The sequence below is a fragment of the Osmerus eperlanus genome, chromosome 8 (assembly GCF_963692335.1).
Source record: "Osmerus eperlanus chromosome 8, fOsmEpe2.1, whole genome shotgun sequence".
Lineage (NCBI taxonomy): Eukaryota > Metazoa > Chordata > Actinopteri > Osmeriformes > Osmeridae > Osmerus > Osmerus eperlanus.
The window spans coordinates 2223334-2244091 of record NC_085025.1 but is presented as its reverse complement, the minus strand read 5'-3'; the positions used below and the strand labels follow the sequence as shown (position 1 = coordinate 2244091).

At 42.0% G+C, this 20758-nt stretch overlaps 2 protein-coding genes across 2 annotated transcripts in view; one reads left to right on the top strand and one right to left on the bottom strand.

Moving 5' to 3' along the window:
• The window catches only part of slc16a10 (solute carrier family 16 member 10), a 426623-nt gene extending 414237 nt beyond the window's left edge, over positions 1-12386 (top strand). Inside the window, exon 7 of the transcript XR_009930979.1 lies at positions 12376-12386. The gene's annotated coding sequence lies outside the window, so the exon portion shown is untranslated. The remainder of the gene's footprint in view (positions 1-12375) is intronic.
• Positions 1301-8285, bottom strand: ufl1 (UFM1-specific ligase 1). Its single transcript, XM_062468059.1, has 19 exons — positions 8020-8285; positions 7547-7692; positions 7429-7457; positions 7196-7293; positions 6971-7085; positions 6633-6763; positions 6476-6534; positions 6216-6362; positions 5891-6066; positions 5604-5783; positions 4876-5002; positions 4526-4648; positions 4194-4314; positions 2902-3068; positions 2651-2781; positions 2460-2540; positions 2244-2329; positions 1931-2111; positions 1301-1801 (listed from the first exon to the last, which is right to left on the bottom strand). The coding sequence occupies exons 1-19, from the start codon at positions 8094-8096 to the stop codon at positions 1586-1588; spliced, it is 2391 nt and encodes a 796-aa protein (XP_062324043.1). The 5' UTR covers positions 8097-8285; the 3' UTR covers positions 1301-1585.
• Positions 12387-20758: the final 8372 nt, after the last annotated feature.

The window sequence follows — 20758 nt, the reverse complement described above, 5'->3', positions numbered from 1 at the left end:
TAGTGTAACATTTAAGGTCTGAAAGTAAAAATTTGGCTGAAAAATAAAGTAAAGTTATATCAGAACAATCTACTGAAGTAGGAACTTCCTCTCTGCTACACACTACAGCGTCAATGTTCATTTTTTTCATGGACCGTCCACGTAATGCTAATTGAACCGCTAATTCGAGTTCACCTCTAGTACTAGGCTGAGTAGGCAAATCTTGTTCGCCTTTATTCATTTGTTTGACTTCGTGTATACTACAGATGTTTCAAGGCCATCATGACATTTATCTTTCAACTAAAAAGCAGTTGATTGTTGCTTGTATATCCCTGTGCTTTTGTTTAAAAAAAGCAAGGTCATACACGTACATAGGCTACTTCCAATTGAACCATCTCTGCAGCATTTAAAATGCGATTTGCGATTACAATATTGTGCCATTTGACGTTCCTCCGTTCGTGTTTACAATTGTAAATGAAAATGTCAATAAAGGGATTACTTTGGAATTAAGATGATTTACGTGAACTATGGGTTGCATTTTCTGAGTAGCTCCGAGATTCCAACTGCATATATGATGCCTTGGTTTATGGTTTCATTCTCCTACTTACTGTAGGCGGGTCCATTACAGACAGCGGCTAGACCTACAGTAAATTGACCCCAATAACCAAACTCTGCTGTAGATGTAACAACGATATCCCATTACATGCATGTCCAGGTATCAGACATTGATTTTAAGGCCTAGTAAGAGGCCATATACTAGTAGAGGGGAGATAAATAATACGGTTCTCACAAGACTGCTCCAGACAGTGCCATCTCACAGTTTCCATGGCAATGTGAGGCACGTGCTTGTGTATACCTCATTGTCCTCTGTTGATGCAGTAAGAGGCTGTATGAAATGTATACATTATAGGCCACCCACTCGTGTGGCAGTGTGGTTAATTATCTCCACAGAGATACAGCCTCCAGGCAATTGTTCAGAAACAGAGATGAACAATACGTTCAAGCCTTTTGATGAAACGTCACTGTTGAGATGATTATGTAATGAGGCAACGTAAATCGTTTATTTTATTTCCTGAATATTTTGTAACTTTTTATTTAGAGTTTACTTTCATTGTTGGGGGGGATGGGGAAGTTACATACCTATAATAACCATTCCCAGCCAGGTAGGCATCATCTTTTGTAATGAGTAGCCTACTTGTCTCCTGTGAAGGGCACTAGTGATATTTAAAGTAATGCTCAAGAACATAAAAATAATGATATAGTTGTCGTCTAGTTGTTGTCAGTCAATATTCCACAAAAAACAGATGCATGGACACATTGATGGGGTCCAGTTTTTTTTAACATTTTATTTAATATTTAGTGACATTATTACCTCACTGAGGATTTTCATGTTAATTATGACAAGAAACATCCCACAAAGGAATTTAGAGGACATTTTAAATGACTGGGCCATTAACATTTCTCAACGATACCATGTAATATTTTCACTTTTTTTTTCCTATAGAGAACAGGTAAAACATTTCACAATTTTTTTCTGTTAAGACAACCTTTGAATGATTCAACGTGATCATTCATTTGCAACATTTCTGTCACGACACGGGTTCGGTCACTCCTCTGTGGGGGCAGTCTTTTTCGGAGTGATGACCAGATCTTTCACTTCCGCCACAAGCCCCACCAACTCCTTCTGGATAGCCTGTGCCTCGTCCCCCTCCTCTGGGTGGTCCCCCTGGCTGCCTCCCTGGCCCTGATCCTGGCCCTGATCCTGGCCCACCAGCTGCTTGACCACCAGCACCTGACATCTGGACAGCAGCCTGTGCTGCTCCTGAAACACAACACCAAAGGAAACCCAAAACGTCAAAACCACCAAACAGAAACACAATCCAAATGCTTGGGTGCTACGGAAGCTGAAGGTTTGCTACTCAGACAGACAGACGGGGGGGGGGGTTCGTACGTCAGGTATGCGTCCGGTGAGGGTCCCGATGATCTGGGGTACACAGCGTCCGGGGGCGTGCAGCATGCAGCTGGTGCTGCCCTGGAACAGGAGCACGCTGGCCAGGTGCAGCACCAGGGCGGGGTCGTCCGAGTCCTTCAGCTGCTCCGCCAGAGCCTGCCTGTGCATGAACAGGGCCTGTCTGAGGGGGGAGAGTGCACACAGTCAACACAGCGGAGCCTCAGACACGGCCGTGGCGGATAAGAGGGATACATCTGTTTAAGTATGGATGCTTTTGATCTGAATAACATTTCCTCACAGCGTTCAGTTTTACCTCTCTTTTTTCTTGTCTATTTTCTTCAGCATGAATCCACACACCTCTGCAGAAGTTTCTAAATTGGTTAGAAAATCTTCAACTGACTAGAGGGAGGGGGGAAAATACATTGATTAGAGGAAAGTACATTCAGCTGTAGATATGTCAAGTACTGTTCGTCAATACTTAAAGATCCATGGGCATTCTGCAACTTTCACAACTGAATGTTGAGCTCACTTTGCCATTCAAGCAGTTGTGCAGCTTCATCAAAGGTGCTCTGGTTTCCTCTTGCAGCTTTCCCAGGATCTTCGCTCTAACCTACAGGGAAAAGACACATGGAATAAGAATGTGTCCACAGCCTTGCCAAGACCGCCAACTAGCTCTGCTAGGATGGCGAGGGCGAGCAGGGTGTCACGGGGAGAGCTGACCTCATTGGTGATGGAGCTTGGGCTTTCTGCAGACATCATGAGTTCTGCTGCCAGGAAGTTCACCAGGATGTTGGTGACATCTGTACACACGGTCTTCAGGATGTGCTTCACTATAGTGACCTGGGTCTCATCTGTGTGATCAAAGCATTTCAGATGATGTTTACGTTTGGGAATATTTCGGTTCACGTTTGAAAATGAGTACGGTCGATAACGGGAGTTTTTCCGTACCCTGCCCTTAAAGATTCACCAACCTGAGAAGAACTTGGTCCCTTTTTCAAAGAGTCGGATGTTGTTGTACAGGTTGGCCAGCTCCTCCTGCAGCTCCTTCACGCTCCTCTTCTTCGTGGGTCCAGACGGGGAGCAGGTGGAGGACAGGAACACGGCCCGCATCACTTCCTGATAAGTCTTCTTCAAAGGCCTGAAACAGAACCACACACAGCTAAGGCACATGATGCTGAAAGGCAGGCACACTGACTTTTAGGAGAAGGGCATTGATGAAGATTAACAGTGTATAACTAACAACCCGTTTCTTACAAGGGGAGGCAGACAACAGTAGGAGTGATCAACATTAAGGCTTGTCCGATTGTCCAGGACAAGTAAAAATACTTGTATGGACAAGTACAATGAAGACTGAACTTGCCCAAACAGACAAGTAAAAAAAAAGAAAAAAAAAAAAAAATACTTTCTTAGTATCAGTGCAAGCAAAAATAAAAATGTTGTCTTTCTATAATGCAACTACAGTCTGACATTTAATGAATCCGCGCATTTATGAATGGATCCACGCGTTCTACTGCTCGTGCCGTGGATGTAGCCAGCCGGCGCCAATCGTGTCCTCGCGATTATATCAACTTTAACTCTCTTAACTTATTCAGATTTAAATCAGTTAGCCGACATTGGCGTTTAAAGTGGAGTTCAGTGAGAAAATGTTTCTTAATACATCGAAACCTGGGCAAACACCAGGTAAGCGCTCCACCACAATTAAACACTAATCAACCTAATGCTAAAAATGCCTAGTATGAGACGAAAAGTGAGGAGTTTCCCTGGCTTTGACATGATACTGATGGAGAGAGATGATGTACTGCTCAACTTGTAGGGATTTCTCTGGTATTGCAGACAGGGAAGTCAACTGTCATAATTTACCTTAAACAAATGTAGTTATTTAGCCTATCAATAAGCTAATGGACTACTGTGACTTGCTCTCACAGAATCAGTCGTGTACATTAGCTTTCCATTGAACCAATAGTATTTTCCTAAACAAGAATTTCAAGCGAAGTTATGTCCTTCTACAAATATGTATGCCTGCCTGTCAAGATGTCAATGTCACAGTGACTTCAAGTTATGTGTACGAAACAAGCCCAATCAGTTGTAAAATAACATTGATCAATTCTTTTTTATACATTAGCAAATATTTTAGTTTTGGACAAGTACATGGTGGTGTTGGACAAGTAAAAATATGTTGAACTTGACCGAAGGACAAGTGGCCCAAAAAATGTATGTCAATCCCTGAATAACCACTCCTAGTCAGCTTAATAGGGACTTGTACCTTATTAACTGTTCTGCCAGTTCAGACAAGATGTCTTCAGGGCAGTCACAAACCCGCTCTTCTAAGACAGCTGCAATCTCCTCCGCTGTCATAAAGTCTACCTCTGTCTGTTTGTTACGATCTGCAAAAGAGTTACACAAAATGTAATTAGACTCCAGAGGAACTAAACCTCCCTTTGTCTTCTGATGACAGGATTAATAACCTAAGGGAGTAACATTTGCCAAAGCAGCCATTAAGAACTTGTTACAGTGTTCTGGCTTAACAAGCTCACATTCTCTGTCATTAGGTCACTGATAACACGCAGCAGCAATGTCAAAGAGCTTCTGTCGTACTCTGCTGGGTGACTGCTGTTTCTTCATCGCTGTCATCGTCCCTCTTGCCCTTTTTCTTGGTCTTTCGTATCCGGATCTCTCTGGCATTGCCGCCTCCACCACCTTTTACACTGCCGCTGCCCTCTGAAAACCAACAAATGTGACATGTGCTAGGAAAAAGGTCCGCTTTTCATCCATCTTCAAATCACGCTAGGATGCAAACTTTTTATTTATTTTTTATAACTTAATAATCTTCATTTGTCAGCAAAGTATGCGTTAGGAGTGGCAAAGAGTTCAACCAAAATAGTCCAGAATGCCAATGGCACAGAAAAATAAAGGATGAGGGGAATCTAGAAATAGGTCATCTCTACCTGTGGCCTTTTTCCGTCTCTCCGCCTCCCTCTTCTCTTTTTTGGAAGTGGTTGTGCCCTCGCTTACTACAGACGACTGCTTGAGATCCTCTTCGGTTATCAGGAACACAGGGTTGTTCTTTACCTCCTGAAAGACCGTCGGGTTGCTTTTTGGTGAACTTTATCACGTCGGATTATTACGTCAATAATACAACAATATAGGGATGCTCATTTTGAAAATCGATGCTCGTTAACTACCATTAACCGACAATATTTAACCCATTTAAAAAAATACCATTAAAACACACAACACAGAAGTAGCCTACAATTACTTTGCTGCCACTCAATGAAAACGGAGGTTGCCAAAGTAGCTAAAAGTCACGCTAGTCACGACTATTATTATTATCACTAGGGGAGGTGAAAAGTTGCTAAATCTTGCAACACTGTCACTAAATTGGCAACACTGTTTAACCGATAAAACCGCTAGTATTAACATGTCAACATTTGTATTGTCGGTTAACGGTTAATTATGAGCATCCCTACAATACCATAATATAACCTGGGGAGTCAGGTGGCTGAGCGGTGAGGGAATCGGGCTAGTAATCCAAAGGTTGCCAGTTCGATTCCCGGTCATGCCAACTGACGTTGTGTCCTTGGGCAAGGCACTTCACCCTACTTGCCTACTGTAAGTCGCTCTGGATAAGAGCGTCTGCTAAATGACTAAATGTAAATGTAATAACCAGGCCTACCTTCTGGGCTTTATGCTGCATGGCCTCCTCAAAGAGGGAGAGACAGTTGCTAATGAATTTCTCACTGACGACCACAGTGCCTCCCAGCACTCGGGCAGAGGAGTGAACGTTGGTGTTTCTCATGGCCTGGTTGATCAGAATGCCTATGTCCTCGTCAGACAGACAGCTGGGCAACATGGACTACATCAAAAGAGATAAAGATGGCGAGCTGGTCAGTTGAAAATCCGATTCGTCAGCCTAATGTGACTCCTTAAAGAAACGTCAACAGGTTAAGTTGGGCAACGGACCTGCACGTCAGTCCAGGTGGCTGAGTTGACCGCCTCCTCCACAGAGGCTTCCACCTGGTCCACGATGACCTGGCCCACACACACGGCCCTCAGGAACAGCAGCTTGCTCGACTTGAAACGCTTCCTGATGTAGGTCGCTGGCTCAGGGATCCCAAGCCTGATCAAGGCATCGAACTCTGAGCAGATTAAAATAAAAAGAAGAAAATATGAGAAACATAGAAATATCGTCGGTGAAGACTGACCTCAGTCAGGAAGACGTGACTGTAATGAGTATTTAAACCATTTGGACAAAATTCATTTATGCAATCCTGTTAGATGTGAGTACCTAAATAACCGTTCTGCCTGAGGAAGGAGTCCACCCATGAGTTCTGGGTTTTAGAGTAGATGTCGGGAATATAAACGGCTTTATCCTGCCTGCCTCCCACCACTGTGCCTTTCAGTCGGCCCGTGTTCACCAGCTCCTCCAAGACAGCTGGGAAACCACCAACAAAACATGTTCAACCAAGGTTTTCTGCACATACAAAAGGCTCATGAAATATAATTTCCGAAACATATATACCCCACAAGACAACTAGACCTGCTTACAATATAAGAGATGTTCCTGGAAACCGAATGTTCCAATCATGCTACTGACTGGTGTTGGCCTGCAGTCAAAGACATGACACATAAGGTTATGTTACAAACTTAAAAGTGTAGGTTAAGATAATACAACAGCAGATACAAGCCAATATGTATACTCTACCTTGTAACTGCACTGAACAGCCCCCGAATGCGAGCTTTGTGGCGTGATACAAAAGCTGGGGTGAATATCACACCCCTATTATACTGATCCATCTCGCCTTCTATTATCTTCCCAAGGCGTTTGGACAATTCCTAGGAGACACAGATAAAACAAAGTTATAATAATGAAACGTTGATGAATGAGCTGGAGAAGCAAGAACAGACCAGAGACATTAAACAGAATATGAAAGGATGCGTATGACTTCAGGGTATGTATCTGTGCATTGTACTTCAAGTACTTGCAAACAGGCTCATTTTCTTGAAAGAAGTGGCACATGACACAATAGTTAATTGACTCACCTCAGTCAGAAAATCCCCTGGTAGGTCATAGGCCTTACATAGTTCAGCAATACTCATCATTCCAGCCTCCTGCAGTTTATCATTCAATTCCTCAGCCAGACGATCCAGGTATGTCCTGGAAGCAAGTGAACACATAAACATCTTGGGCAGACAATCATTCACAATCACTCATAACTTAATTGAGAGGAAATTGTTCTGATGCTTTTCACATCCAGAAACACTTACACATCTATGAGCTGTCCCAACACAAGTTGAACACCTCTATCCGATCTTGCTATGTCACTGGCTCTGCTTTCAACATGGACCCAGTCAACATTAATGATCTGCAAACAATCACAAATAAAAGGTAATTATTTTACTGCAATGACACACGTAATGTGAAACCTAAAACGTAAGAATCTTAATTAAGTTTTACATAGATAAACAAATAATATATACATATACAACTGCTGACACACCTTCTGCAGGTCGACAATGTTGATGCGGCCTAAAATAAGAGGAAGAAAAAAGAAGCTCAAGATAACAATTGTGGCAATACGTATTATCATCAAGAGTTGGTAACGACTGAGTACAGACCTCCATGGACATAAAGCTCATCGCGAATTTCCCTGCTGATCTGAGTCGGGGTGATATATTCTTTTCCATCAAGTGTGTGCACCACATCCAACTTTTTCTCTTCCACAAGTTTGGCAATAATTTCAATGCAATTCCTCTCTGACAGCCTGTGGACATCGAGAACATGCTCCTTTACACTAGGTTGCAGCTGACTTGTCAACTCGACTGGGGACATCGTTAGCCTAACTAGCAGCTGTTAGGTTTGATATGCTTGAGCAAAATATAAATCTGCTCTACATTATAGGGAATTTGGTTAACCAGGTAGCAAGCTACCACATACATTCGGATTACAGATTAACGACATGCCTACTATTGGAATGACACTTCTTATTTGATGCTAGCTAGATAAGCTAATATAAACATGACTACTTAGCAAGCTATCATGTGTAAAAGTACTTTGTAATACCAGTAGCTAGTTCGTTAGCGCTACCTACCTCTGTACAGTGTCTGCAAACTGTGCTCTCTGGAAATCGGCTGCAAGTCGTCGGATTTCTTCCCAGGCCTCTGCCATTGTTGAAAATTGTCTATAAATTACAGTTTGATGAAAATGGAGAAGCTAAGCTAGAATGCTACAAAAGATATAGTCAATTGAGTAGTTGACAGCAACAACATCACACATTCGTCTACTTAGTTAGCTAGCTAGGCTACCTAAACCAACGCTAGTTTTCAACTAACCACACGTCAACATAACTGCAACGTAGTACGGAAAGCGACGAGGTCCAAATAAGCTTCTAGTTTAAAGCTTGTAGGTGACATTAATGGACACTAGAGAGCGGTAAAGGACAGTCAAAAGAGAGAGGTTATCACGGCGTTGTCTGAAGATACAGCAGTAATGAACTCGATGCACTTTCATGACAGCATCAGATTCTGAGCACAATTTTATAAATCCCAGAGCAATTGCTTTGAGTACAAATATGCAACAGATATTGCCAATGCAACGAGAATAAATGACAGGTAGTATAAGACTATTATCAGAGAAAAACATTTTAAGAAAAATGTAGGCTTTTATATTGCAGGAAATTCAAATGTCTGTTCCTTGCCCTTTCTCTCTATTTTCTTCTTTTGGCACATAAGTACTCTGGTGCCATTGCAAAAAATATATAATATAAATCATTTTCAGTTGTATTATTATAACTTTCAAATGGTCAAAATATTCTGGCAAAATGTAGGCCTACTGCAAACCGCTAACTACCGTGGTTAGATTTAAGCAAATTGTAAAAACTAGATTAGTAAAACTAAAACAACCATCCTTTAATTCATATGCCTCTTGGAATCCCTATATATTTAATTGTAACTTGTTTAACTACATGCTCTTATGTTTCTTCCCTTTTCACAATGTACTAGCCTATGCTTCATGTTTTGGCTACCCACAATGTTTTGGGGCTATCTCGTTGTTTATGATCATTGACCTATGCACTTTTTGTAAAGCTCTCTCTTGGAAGTCGCTTTGGATAAAATCGTCTGCTAAATGACTACATGTAAATGTATAAGCTACAAAATTGTTGAGCTGACTGGTTGCGTTGCAGCTTTGCAAAATGGTTCATGAAGTGTGCCTATGGTGCAGACCAGAAACAACAGCAAAATATTATTACGCCATCGTAACAGAAACAGCAAGTGTGTAGCCTATAAGGCCTCGTTGCTATTTATAAACTTAGAGCACGGTATGCCTTTTTTGCAGTTAATGTCTGTGCATGTTTTTGAGGTGATGGCTCAAAAGCCCACACTTGATTGAAAAAAGAAAGAAAGAAAAGAGCATTTTCCTCAAGTATTGTTTTTTGTCAACCCTCTAAAAAGTATGTCAAGATCATAGATGTGGATTGTCAATGATCAAATACCTCAGAGCACCTTCAAGCTCTAAATCTGAACATTTAATAAACAAGACACATGTTTGATATGCTGCATTTCCCCCAGGGAGGGACAAGAGTTCAATCTCATTCTGAACATCAAAGCAATTCTCTCTTTTCTTTATGCATTGCTACTCTTTCAAAAGATTAGGCCAAGTTTCCTCAGCAATTTAGAAATTATGAGAGTGCCTCCTTGTAATGTAATCAAATTGAGGTGCATGAGTAAACACTTTCAACTTAGCACTGTAGCTGTGAATAGTCTGTTTCTATGAGTTCAAACAGTTGTACTTCAGATACTGTCAGTAATAATAGCCCCAGATATATTGCTTTGAAGATTAAGTAGAACATGCAGCTTATGCTTGTTAAGATAAAGATGGTTTGTCATCTTTAAAGCTTTTATAACAGTCCCAGAAGCCATTGCTCATATTTTAAGAATAATATCCTTCTCCAATGAACTTTTCAGATGAATACAACATGTATGCCTAGTGTTCAACTCCAATGTATAGACCCAGCTCCACACCAAACATTCCTACTGATGCCACTTGTTGTGACTCTTCAGTGACACCAAGGATTTCTTGAGAGGATCACTGGGTCCTAAACAAGAAAAAAAAGTAGTTATCAGTTTGTGCCAGAGCCCATAGGAGTCTGTTTAGTCTGTTGTCTTCATGAGGGGAAAAAGTAAGCAATGCAGATGTGCTCACATGGCATTTGGCTTCTTCAAAGGCATAACAAGAATGAAAAGCATTATATAGTGCAATTCTTCTGCAAGTCTCCACGCCATCATTTGTAATGAGAAGATCATCCTAACCTGCTGCAGCAGGTGTTCGGAAAGGATGGTACTTAGTAGTGAAAGACTTAGGCAGAAGATAACATAGCAGAACCAGCATGAAAGAGCTAGGACAAGTGGGACAGGATCTTCTCAGAGTTTTTGGTGATGGATGATTATGACTGCATAGTGTTTTTCACTGCCTCCCTGTCGCTAAACATTGATTCGAATTCAAATTCTGTTCTAAATATAGCAATGCCACATATCTTGCCAGAGTAGAGCATATTAATATTTTGATTTTGGCGTTCATGAAGCAAATTCCCTTTGATCAGGCCCCCTTTTACTGATGTGTGTGCGTAAGGCAGCTGAACATTGTGCAATCATTGAGCTGGCAACACCAGAAATAGAGCTAAGTGAGCAACAGTGAGTGGGGGAGATGAAGATAGAGACAGCCAGAGAAAGAGACAGCCGTTCTTACATGGGATCCCATCACTGCAGTGCTTTCGTATTGCAATCTCTTATTACCGCATATCTCAATAAGGATTTTTTTTCCAGATAGAAAATAAATCCATTAATTCACCCAAACAATTCTCTGCTGTAAAGGTAAAGCATTTAAACAAATCCATTTAAACAAAGCCTATCCAGTTGGGTTGGATATACAGTATTTGAGTTATTCATGTGTCATTCTTGGTCCTTAGGTGAAATGTCAATCTGCCACACATCAGAAGATTTGCTTGAATTCAGGCAGGCATTGCCCACAGCAGGGAGCTAGAGCTATAGCTTACATTTACATGTAGTCATTTAGCAGACGCTCTTATCCAGAGCGACTTACAGTAAGTACAGGGACATTCCCCCGAGGCAAGTAGGGTGAAGTGCCTTGCCCAAGGACACAACATCAGTTGGCATGACCCGGAATCGAACTGGCAACGTTCGGATTACTAGCCCGATTCCCTTTTCGCTCGGCCACCTGACTTCCCCTTAACATCTTAACTTTTCATTGGGTGACAGGAGGTTAATAAGGATGTGGTCCGAAGATAGGCCCCATGGTACCAGGTATACTATCACTCTACACAAACTCCTTGAACCTCAAACCTCCTTGAGAGCTCCGTATGACAGGATGCGCCGTGGATCTCACCCTAAACCCACACAGATCTAATCATGTCAGCAAATTATTCTGAGACAGCCTTACTTTACCTCACCTGTTTGACATGGTTCATTGTCATTCCTGTGGACAGCATGGGAGAGGTTATTTTGACTGGACATCTAGTACCTTGGATTTCTGCTCTGTCCAGTCCTACTAGTTTGACAGATTTCTTTATTTGGGCTCAGCAAAGGGTGTTGCATATGCCCACGGCTTCACACTGTTCACATGTTTCTGTAACACCATTTTTTGGGGGTTGAGAACGTATAGATGGAGAGAGAGACAGAGAGAGAGAGAGAGAGAGAGAGAGATCTTGTCTTGATAAGCACCCAAGCGAAGTGTCAGTTTCAAGCTTTTCCAGATAATTGTAAATTCATAAACAGTTTCTGATTAGCATGTAACTGGACTTTAATATTTATTATTTTATTGCATAAAGATTTCCCCAACTGATTATTCAGATGGTGTGACTCATGACCTTGCAGTTACATAAATACATACATAAGTAATACAATTCAATAAGAGTAGGAAGTGGTTTATTCTTGGTGGGCCTCAACTCCCTCAACCAATCATGAAAAGAGCACATTTACATCAGTGACTGTTGCTCACATTGACATTTGAGATGTTTGACATTTGAGATATACTGCATTAGACATAGCCTCTCAAAGATAGACTTCAGTTTTTTTTCATAAACAGAATAACAGTAGGTTAAAATGTGGCCTCTGCTAAGATAATATATTCTCACCCACAAGCTTGTGGTTAAAATGCCTGTAAATAGATTTTAAAGCTGTCTTGCCAAGAAGGATTGAGAGGAGTCATTGAGGGAGACATTCGCATACTGAGCCAAGTGAATGTCTTCAAGTACACCTGATTCACATGAACTCATTATCGAAGTTATCGATGGCAGTCCATCATTCTGTATCTTTAACAGCAGCTTCGTCACATCATAGACTGAGACCCCCCCCCACGCACACACACACACACACACACACACACAAAGTGGAGGCGGAGGGATTCAACTTCTCTTCTTTGTTGCTCGCAGGGTTTCCCAGGGAGTGTGAAAAGTTCATTTAGATTTATCACCAAAAAAAGCAGGAACAAAGAATAAAGCTAAACCATCTCTACTGGGACTCGTACTACTACTAAATTTGCATAAAGGTCTGCACATCAAAGTACCCGATGCCCTTTTTAAAATATTAATGTGTAGCTTGTTTCAAGCTCCCTGACTGCTTTGTAGCAGCTTCTATCAAAGGCAGAGGAAAGCAGAGAGAGGAGAGTCTGGACGTGGGTCTCTGTGAGCTCCTGGTCCACTCTCTCCCCCTTTCCCATTGGTCAGCTCATCAGTTCCTTCCTTTGCCTTCAGGCTCGACGGACTGTCTTTGAAAGCTATTCAGTGGACCACCTGTGCCTTATCTCTCATGAGAAAATTAAGCTGACGAGCTGTAGCTGGAGAGGGGTGTGAGAGTAAATGTGTGGAGGGAGATGTTTTCCTGTGCTGTAGTCCCTGGATGGCCTTTTAACAAACACAGGTAAAGTGCTGCAGTTGCAGTTCTGCTGAGTCAGCTTGTCTTGGGGATAAATTGCTTATGTTTCAAAGTTGTTTAAAAGTCTCTGATTTTGGTAACATACAGTACTTGATGTTATTTACATGTATTTTGACGTATTGTCACTTAAGAGACAGATGATTGTTACTTATTGTGCGTATGTGTGTGCAAGCCTAGTTTTGTCCTCACATATGCTCAGAGAAATGTGTAATAAATCAAATTAAAAAGTAATACCTCCATTGTGTTGCAACCCAAAACCAATTTGGACCATTTATCATTCAATAAAATTGGCCATTTATCAAGTCCTATTGTAGGTTGAGCAATATTTTGAAATGGACAAAATTCAGGGCTTGTGTGAAAGAAGGTGAACCTCATTTTAATGAATGTAAATTTTGTTTTTTTTTGGAAATTTCTCATGAATAATATTGTTGTGAAAATGACAACATCTAAATCATATTGATTAATGTTCTTATTGGTGTATTCCATGGTTTAGAAAGAAGGGGTTCTTAGGGAAATGTATACAGCATATATACATATACACACAGTACAATGAAGCACTCATTTAGCACATGTTGTACTTGTACAGTAAATGAATGAAATTGACCTCAAATGGTTAAACTGACTGGTCGGCAGTGAAGTTTCCATATTTATAATTAATGTAATGATCCAACAGTCAGATAGCATGTGCATTGAGGATACTATTTAATTCAGTGCTTCTTTGAACAAGCCACATGTTGGATCAAACAACTCTAGCCCACGACAGAAGCTTTGCTGAGTGCTGAGTAAATATATTGGGGGTTTACCCTTAAAGGTGTCTCCATTCTTATGAAGTATTCACCTGCTGCCCTGCATGTTTCCTGCTTGCTGTTCACTGCCAGTTCTCATACCTCAGGCTCCAGCACTACTGGTTATGCAAGTTTAATTGAGGTAATATCATATTGATTCCTCTCTCCCTTTTTTCCCTGTGTTGTTATTGCGTGGCTTCGGGCGTGCAAGTGTCTCCACATCAGTATCACAAGCCTCGCTGTACCAAGAGCTGTGTCATGGGTAATGGCCTAATTACCTGCTTGATAAACAACAGCTTCTGGTCATTTGTCAATGGGTGGTGAAACCTAGCAGTCATTGGTTGGAACTGACTGCATCACTTAAGAAGCAATGGAGGGAGTGCTTGGAGATGGAACCCCTCTCCAGTATCAAAGATCCAGGTATTACACTGTAAGATCAACAACCTTGGGTGTATTGAGTATGAAACAGTGTTGTCTGCCCCGTACAGATCTCTATGGTGACTGTTTACAAGTATGTAAATCACATCAAAATCAATATGCATAGTTTTTGAATGTGAGCCCGTGAAACAATGCTTCAATTTCTGCCTAAAATACATGTGCATTTTATATGAAATAATAAAGAGGCCATTCATCACAGCCCCGAGAATCACATTTCCCTATTCTGTTTTTAGTCTAGAGGTCTAATGGTTTCACTGACCTCCAATGCATTACGCTTAGTATAGCACAAACCCTGTAACCTTGTAAGTTCCTGAGTGAGATTGCGTACACTTTTAAAAAGAGACACATATTCAGAGGTTTTGGTATGATGCATTTATGTTTGAGTAACTAATTGCAGCTTTGGACATTGGGGTGAATATTGGAGAAAATTGTGCCATGACATAGGCAGGACATAGACCAGCTACAATTAGAGCCAGACTTGAAAATCTATTTCCACATCCAGAGGGATCCATTGCCTCCAGAGAGCCCAGAGAACTTGAGCCTTGTTGGCTCACAGCAGACAGCATCAGAGCCAATTCCTCTGGGGATCCTAATCATAGCTGCAAACGAAGGAATCGAGGTCAGGGAAACACAAAGAATAATTCAGAGACGTATAGAAGTACATGGGGGAAAAAGCAATTTTTATCAAGTGTCTGTCTCTCAACTAAGCCTTGATTCTGTCAAGCTTCCTTCACAACATCGAATTTTCAGAGCGTCTCCATGGTTACTCTTATGTCGTAGCTTTTGACCCATTCCAACTCATTTGCGGTTCCCTGGTGTATGGGTGGACACAAAGTCCACAAACTAAATTCTACCCTTCAAAATAAAGGTCAGTGCAGTATTTCACAAAGAAACAGCAACATACATATTTGTATAATTTCAAGGAGTGGACATGAAAGGCTTGTAGTATTGTAGCACTGTAACAAGCAAAGTCTCCACTATGGATCACGACAAAGTAGCACAGAACCTCTAACCCTATAATCAGCATTGCAGTTCTGTTCTCTATTTCAATGTCCATTACGATTTATCCCACTCTGATCTCAATTCAAGAGTTTTTATCCCATCAGTCAGCATGGAGGCTAAATTAGCTATCATTACATGCCATGCAACCCATCACAGAGGACTTCCTTTCAATCTATCATAATGAAGTCTAAAAAGATTAGATTCTGTAGTTTTGCTGTGCTCTCATGTTAGATTAGGCGTTTCTGCCCATTTGCAAGGTTGAAATTAAATGTGAAATCAAGTGCAAACTGTCATTGTTAAATGAGAAAAGCAAAATAATTCACCTTCTGCCATAGTCTCTTGGGGATGAGTGGGTAAGACTCAAACAGAGATTTCTCTGGGACAGATATAAATGGAAACAGGTCCTTTGAGAGGGTAAGCATTCATTGGCAAGCAGCAGAGATTGCAGCGTTAGAGGCTTGTGATGAAGATATCATTATTTACTCCTCTATTCCTTTGAATTCCATTTTAATGATGGATCACAACAGAGTTCAAGGCAGAATTCACGCATGAAATATCCCAAGTGCAAACTGTTAGTAATCTGTGACCCAACCACCCAGGCATAACTCAAATCCGACAAGCAGTATCGAAACAGAGGGGTTCACTGTCAAGTTGGTGTGGCTTTGCTTGTTTTGCCGTGACCTGTAAAGCAAGCCTCAGATGTGTTTCCGGAGCTCGCTGTTTGTGAATCTGTTTGGTTTTCCAGGCAGTTGGTGCTTGGAGAGCGTTTTCACAGCTACACAGCCTTGGCCCTGCATAGCTACACAGGTTTCAGGACAAAAAAAAAACCCCCAACATGTTCCCCCCGTTAGTCAGATCCTTCTGCGACGGGATAAGTGGCAGCTAGGATGCCCCGTTCCCTAACCTTACTGTGTCCATGGCAACCACGTTGGAATGCACAGCAGGCACTGCTGTCAAAGTATGAATCTTTGCTAAAAGCACTTGTGATATAAAAGGACAGAAAAAGGGCAACATTGACCCGGAGAGCGCTAGACAAGTGAGGCTGAGGGTTTTCACCACAGCAGAGAACGGGCTCACACAAAGGAGGGATGCCCATGGCCTGAAATCCACATTTGCAATACTTTCTACAGTGGAAGCATGAACTTTCAACACTTTGACCGATCCATTCCTCCTTGCTATATTTTTCCACATGTATTATTCACCTTGAGGCACTACAGTGTATGTCTGCAGCAGGCATGTGATGACCTTTTGTGAGGGAGGATGGATACGAACAAGCACACTTCCGCTTTGCTGTTTTATCATTTCCTTCCGAAGCCATCAAGGTTAGAGCTCATTTATGTTGTTTTCTGTTCACATAAACTTTTCCGCTCAACCAGAAGTCAGACACATACAAATTTGTTTATATTAACTCTAATATTCCATTACTGTGAGACTGTGTGTGGTCAAACAGTCACAAGATAATCCTCTCTTACCTTGTTAGTGTTTTCTAAGGACCTTTTGGATGTGAGGAAGTCTGTTGAAATGTGGCTGCAAACCTAACACACATTTTAGGAAAGCATTGCCCTTGGGCTGCGACTATGAAATTGATATTAATGAGAGCTGAGCTGTGGGAGAAAGATATGGCGCTCAACTTTGCCTGACTCCTTCATCTTAGTTGAACTCTGAAGTTAGGAAGTCTAAAGTTTTGAGGGTAATATCTTTATTACGAAACAGAACATTCTGACAAAATGGGTATAATTGAAGGGCAGGTTGTGCACTTTGTAGATAAATGTATATGGTAAAGTTGAACGCACAAACCCTTAGTGTGGGTGCTCTATGGATTACGCACCATGCCAGTCAAAGTACTGGCACACAATGACAGTGTAGCGGAAGTGTCAGTCAACGCCTTGTATCTGTGTTCTGTGTCATTATGAAGTGTGGGAAATCAAATCGTTAGCTAACATGTAAAGGCATGGGATTCTAAGGTGGTAGCCGTCCTCTGTCAGTGTTAAAAGAGAGCATGTTACACATCACCCACACACAAACTATCTTTAGGTTTAATTTCTGCATGATACTGTATGTCATACTGTTGAGATCCTTGCTGTTCACTTACAATCTAATCATGTGTTTTCCCTCCCAAACTCTGATCCGCATGGGAAGTTTTAACTATATTGATGACATTTTAGATATGCGCTTCTCTAATTGTGTCAGTGAGAAATCCTCACACCATGCAACACGATTCCTTCTCTATGCAAGTTCACAAATTACCAATTAGCACAACTCGTACTCTATTGTCATGAAATGTACTGGGTTTTTCACGCAAGGTTACTGCCAGGCTTTCTCCCCATGAAGATTAAAGCACATATCATTTTAATTCAATTAATTTTTCCCTCTTCTTTAATCCCATGGAGCAGCTCAGAAACAGAGATCGTCCATAACTTGCCTTTTTGTCCATCCCCATGTGAATAAGGCTTAAGAACCAAATCCAATTAGTTGAGTTAATATTCACATTAGAGTGCAGCGGATCTCATTTGGTCGTCCTTGCTTGTGGTCATCTCAGTGATTGGATCCATATGTACCATAATGAATTCAAATGAATTCACCCAGCTAGTTTTCTGGGGCGGAATAGACAGACGGGAAGAGAAAGGGTGAAACACATTTATTTTCTTACAAGTCTAGGTATATTTGCTGCCTCGTAAAAACCAGGCTTCTTTTACTGGTGAAGTGCTTGAATCTACATTTACATTTCGTCATTTAGCAGACGCTCTTATCCAGAGCGACTTACAGTAAGTACAGGGACATTCTCCCCGAGGCAAGTAGGGTGAATTGCCTTTCCCAAGGACACAACGTCATTTGGCACGGCTGGGAATCGAACCAACAACCTTCTGATTAATAACCCGACTCCCTAACCTCTCAGCCATCTGACCCCCGGAATCTGGAGTCAGTTGAAGCCCCTTGAACAACCTCTCAAATTCTATGTTTCCTTGTCATGATTCTCATATGCTGCTTGTGCAGTGGACTGGAGAATAAAGACTTGAGTGTGGCCTCATCTGCTGTTTTCAGTGTTGCTGTACATCACTACCAAGGTCCCTTATCAAGGCAGCACAGCCCACATGGTTCCTATAGCTGGATGTATGCTCAAATATTGACAGCAACAGCTACGCGATTTCATTAGTTGATATGAGCCACTTGAGGGGATGTCTGGCAGCTGAAGTTGGGACCATCAGATTGAGGTGACACGGCTGTTTCCGAGGACTGATTCGTCAAAGCATATATCTGTTTACTAAACTGCAGTGCGTGGTGATGGGAGATCACGGCCATGTTGAGTGACATGGGCAGCCAGGCTTTTGATGACTCATAAGGCCATTAACTAAGAAATGGGCCACACACACACACACACACCACAAGAATTAGAAATACACAAATGTTGTGGTTCAGAGAAGGCACTGTTCTCCTGACCAACGCTTTAGTTGATTTTGATGCAGATTTCAATTTAATTCGCGTTAGACCATGTTGTTGCTCTTACTTACAGATCCCCACTGAGTGAGGTCACATGCTGAGCTGGGTTTGGTAGTGAAGTAGGCCTCCAGTCTGTGAGCTTGTGTTTACAGATCCAGATACTGATCCACACGGGAATCTCCAAGGATACAAGCAGGGCATCACACATACTGGGGATCATGGGAAAGGCTTTAATTTGCACTCCAAGTGCAGCTTAAGACATTTCCCCACGGATATAAGCAGATTAAGGGAGAGGTATTGCCCAGTGTGGAGCAGCAGCAGGTGGATAATAAGATACTGTACCACTCACCATTTACTTTGCAGGTTTAATGTTATGGGCTTGATCCTTGTGTCATTTTGTTTGGATTCGCTGTGTGGAGGCACCTTTTCATCGGTGGCCCGGCGTTTCAATGGCTTTGCTGGGCTGCCCGAGGGTAACAATGGTTAGCAGGTGGCTCCTTCTTTTCAAGAGTTTAAGCCTTACTTCCAACCAAAACAGCTACTTAACCTAAGTGTCTCGAGATGAAAATAGTAAGCAGCTTGTACTACTGTTTGACTGATGGGCTGATGGGAAGGCTATCGGACCACACACAGCTTAAACATAGGGTAGAGAAAAACTGCAATTTACCTGAAAGAAACCATGCATGATAATTTGCAGAAATTGAAATCCTCACAAATTGCCATATGTCAAATCCAGCTGGGGTGTCTGTAATTTTTTTTTATGGATGTCCCTTGAGCCATGCGGGTTAAATTGTATTGATGGAATGGTCATTGTTTGCAGGGCTCTGTTTCTCACTGCCGGTCTGTGAGAGAGACACCCTTGCTTAATGTTCAGAACTCGTCTGGCATAGCTGTGATTAATGCACTAACCTCACAGCAACATGGTGACTGACTGAAAGTACTCCAGGCTAATTGGCTGTTCCGAGGGGCGCTTCAATTCAGTAGAGTCTTGCGCAATCAGGATTGAGAAACTAAATAGACTTGCAAACCCACTTAAGAAGGAGAGAGTTTGTTCCAAACAGCATGTGGTTGCACGCATAGGTGAGACACGAGACACACCGGATATACGTCAGTTACACTGAAAGTAACGGTGAACATGGTGTTGTGTCAGGGGTCAGATGGCTGAGCGGTTAGGGAGTTGGGCTATTAATCAGAAGGTTGTTGGTTCGATTCCCGGCAGTGCCAAATGATGTTGTGTCCTTGGGCAAGGCACTTCACCCTACTTGCCTCGGGGGGAATGTCCCTGTACTTACTGTAAGTCGCTCTGGATAAGAGCGTCTGCTAAATGTAATGTAAATGTGTCAGATTGTTGCGTGGTTCCCTTGTTTACCCCAAATGCCATGGGTGCTCGGCTCCTAGTCCGCTGCTGTTTAACATCCCGTGGTAAAGCAGCCCTCCTGGGGTCTCCAGGCAGGGACATCCCATGCTGTGACCACAGGACACATCCTTTCTGCCGGTACACAGCACTCAGAAAACCCACTTTGAGAGACAGTCAATAACGAGCTCAAATGGAAAAATCCATCAGTATTGGAGCGATGGTATCCATGTCAATTGGCCCTCCTCCAGTCGGTTTACTGAGTATGGGAAAAATCTCACACCCTCCTCCAAGCCTGGTCTGCCCTTCAGCTAGAAAGCTATGAGTAAACCTACAAAAAAACACCAACTTTGAAAAGACTTAAAATGAAGTATTTAATGCTTGCCAACCACACATATAGAAACTTGCAGATGCCTCTGACTCATTGTTAACTGATTTTATAACACATGCTAAATCTACGCTCCATTGTTGGGTTATGTAGGTTGCACCTTGAAATGTACTCGTACTGTCATTTATGTAATAAATTAATAAAAACAAATATAGAACCTCCCTCATAACACTGTCCAAGACTGCCAGTTTGGATCATTATCTAACTTATAATTTCTGGAATCTCTGCCGTTTTTTGGTTTTTGTGTGCGCAAGTCGATTATCTCGAGAATCAGGCGTTGTATGAAGTTGAAGATCGGCCTGTGTGTCGCTCAGGACCCAAGGACATGCAGTGCCACATGTTACGTTATTTGGATGAGGGGTTCGCGTTTGTTATGAATAAATACATAAACGCCTTTGCCGCCATGTTGAGCTGCACCAATGGAGACATGGGTCTTGTGAGCCACAAACAGGCACTGTGGCACTAGTATGTTTTCA

Excerpts from the sequence above, each read along its gene's own strand:
- ufl1 (XM_062468059.1), bottom strand. The coding sequence starts at position 8,096 with ATGGCAGAGGCCTGGGAAGAAATCCGACGACTTGCAGCCGATTTCCAG. Across the intron at positions 6,067-6,215 it reads CAGGCAGAACGGTTATTTAG|AGTTCGATGCCTTGATCAGG; the intron begins GTACTCACATCT and ends TAATCTGCTCAG. Across the intron at positions 2,541-2,650 it reads CAAGCTCCATCACCAATGAG|GTTAGAGCGAAGATCCTGGG; the intron begins GTCAGCTCTCCC and ends TTTTCCCTGTAG.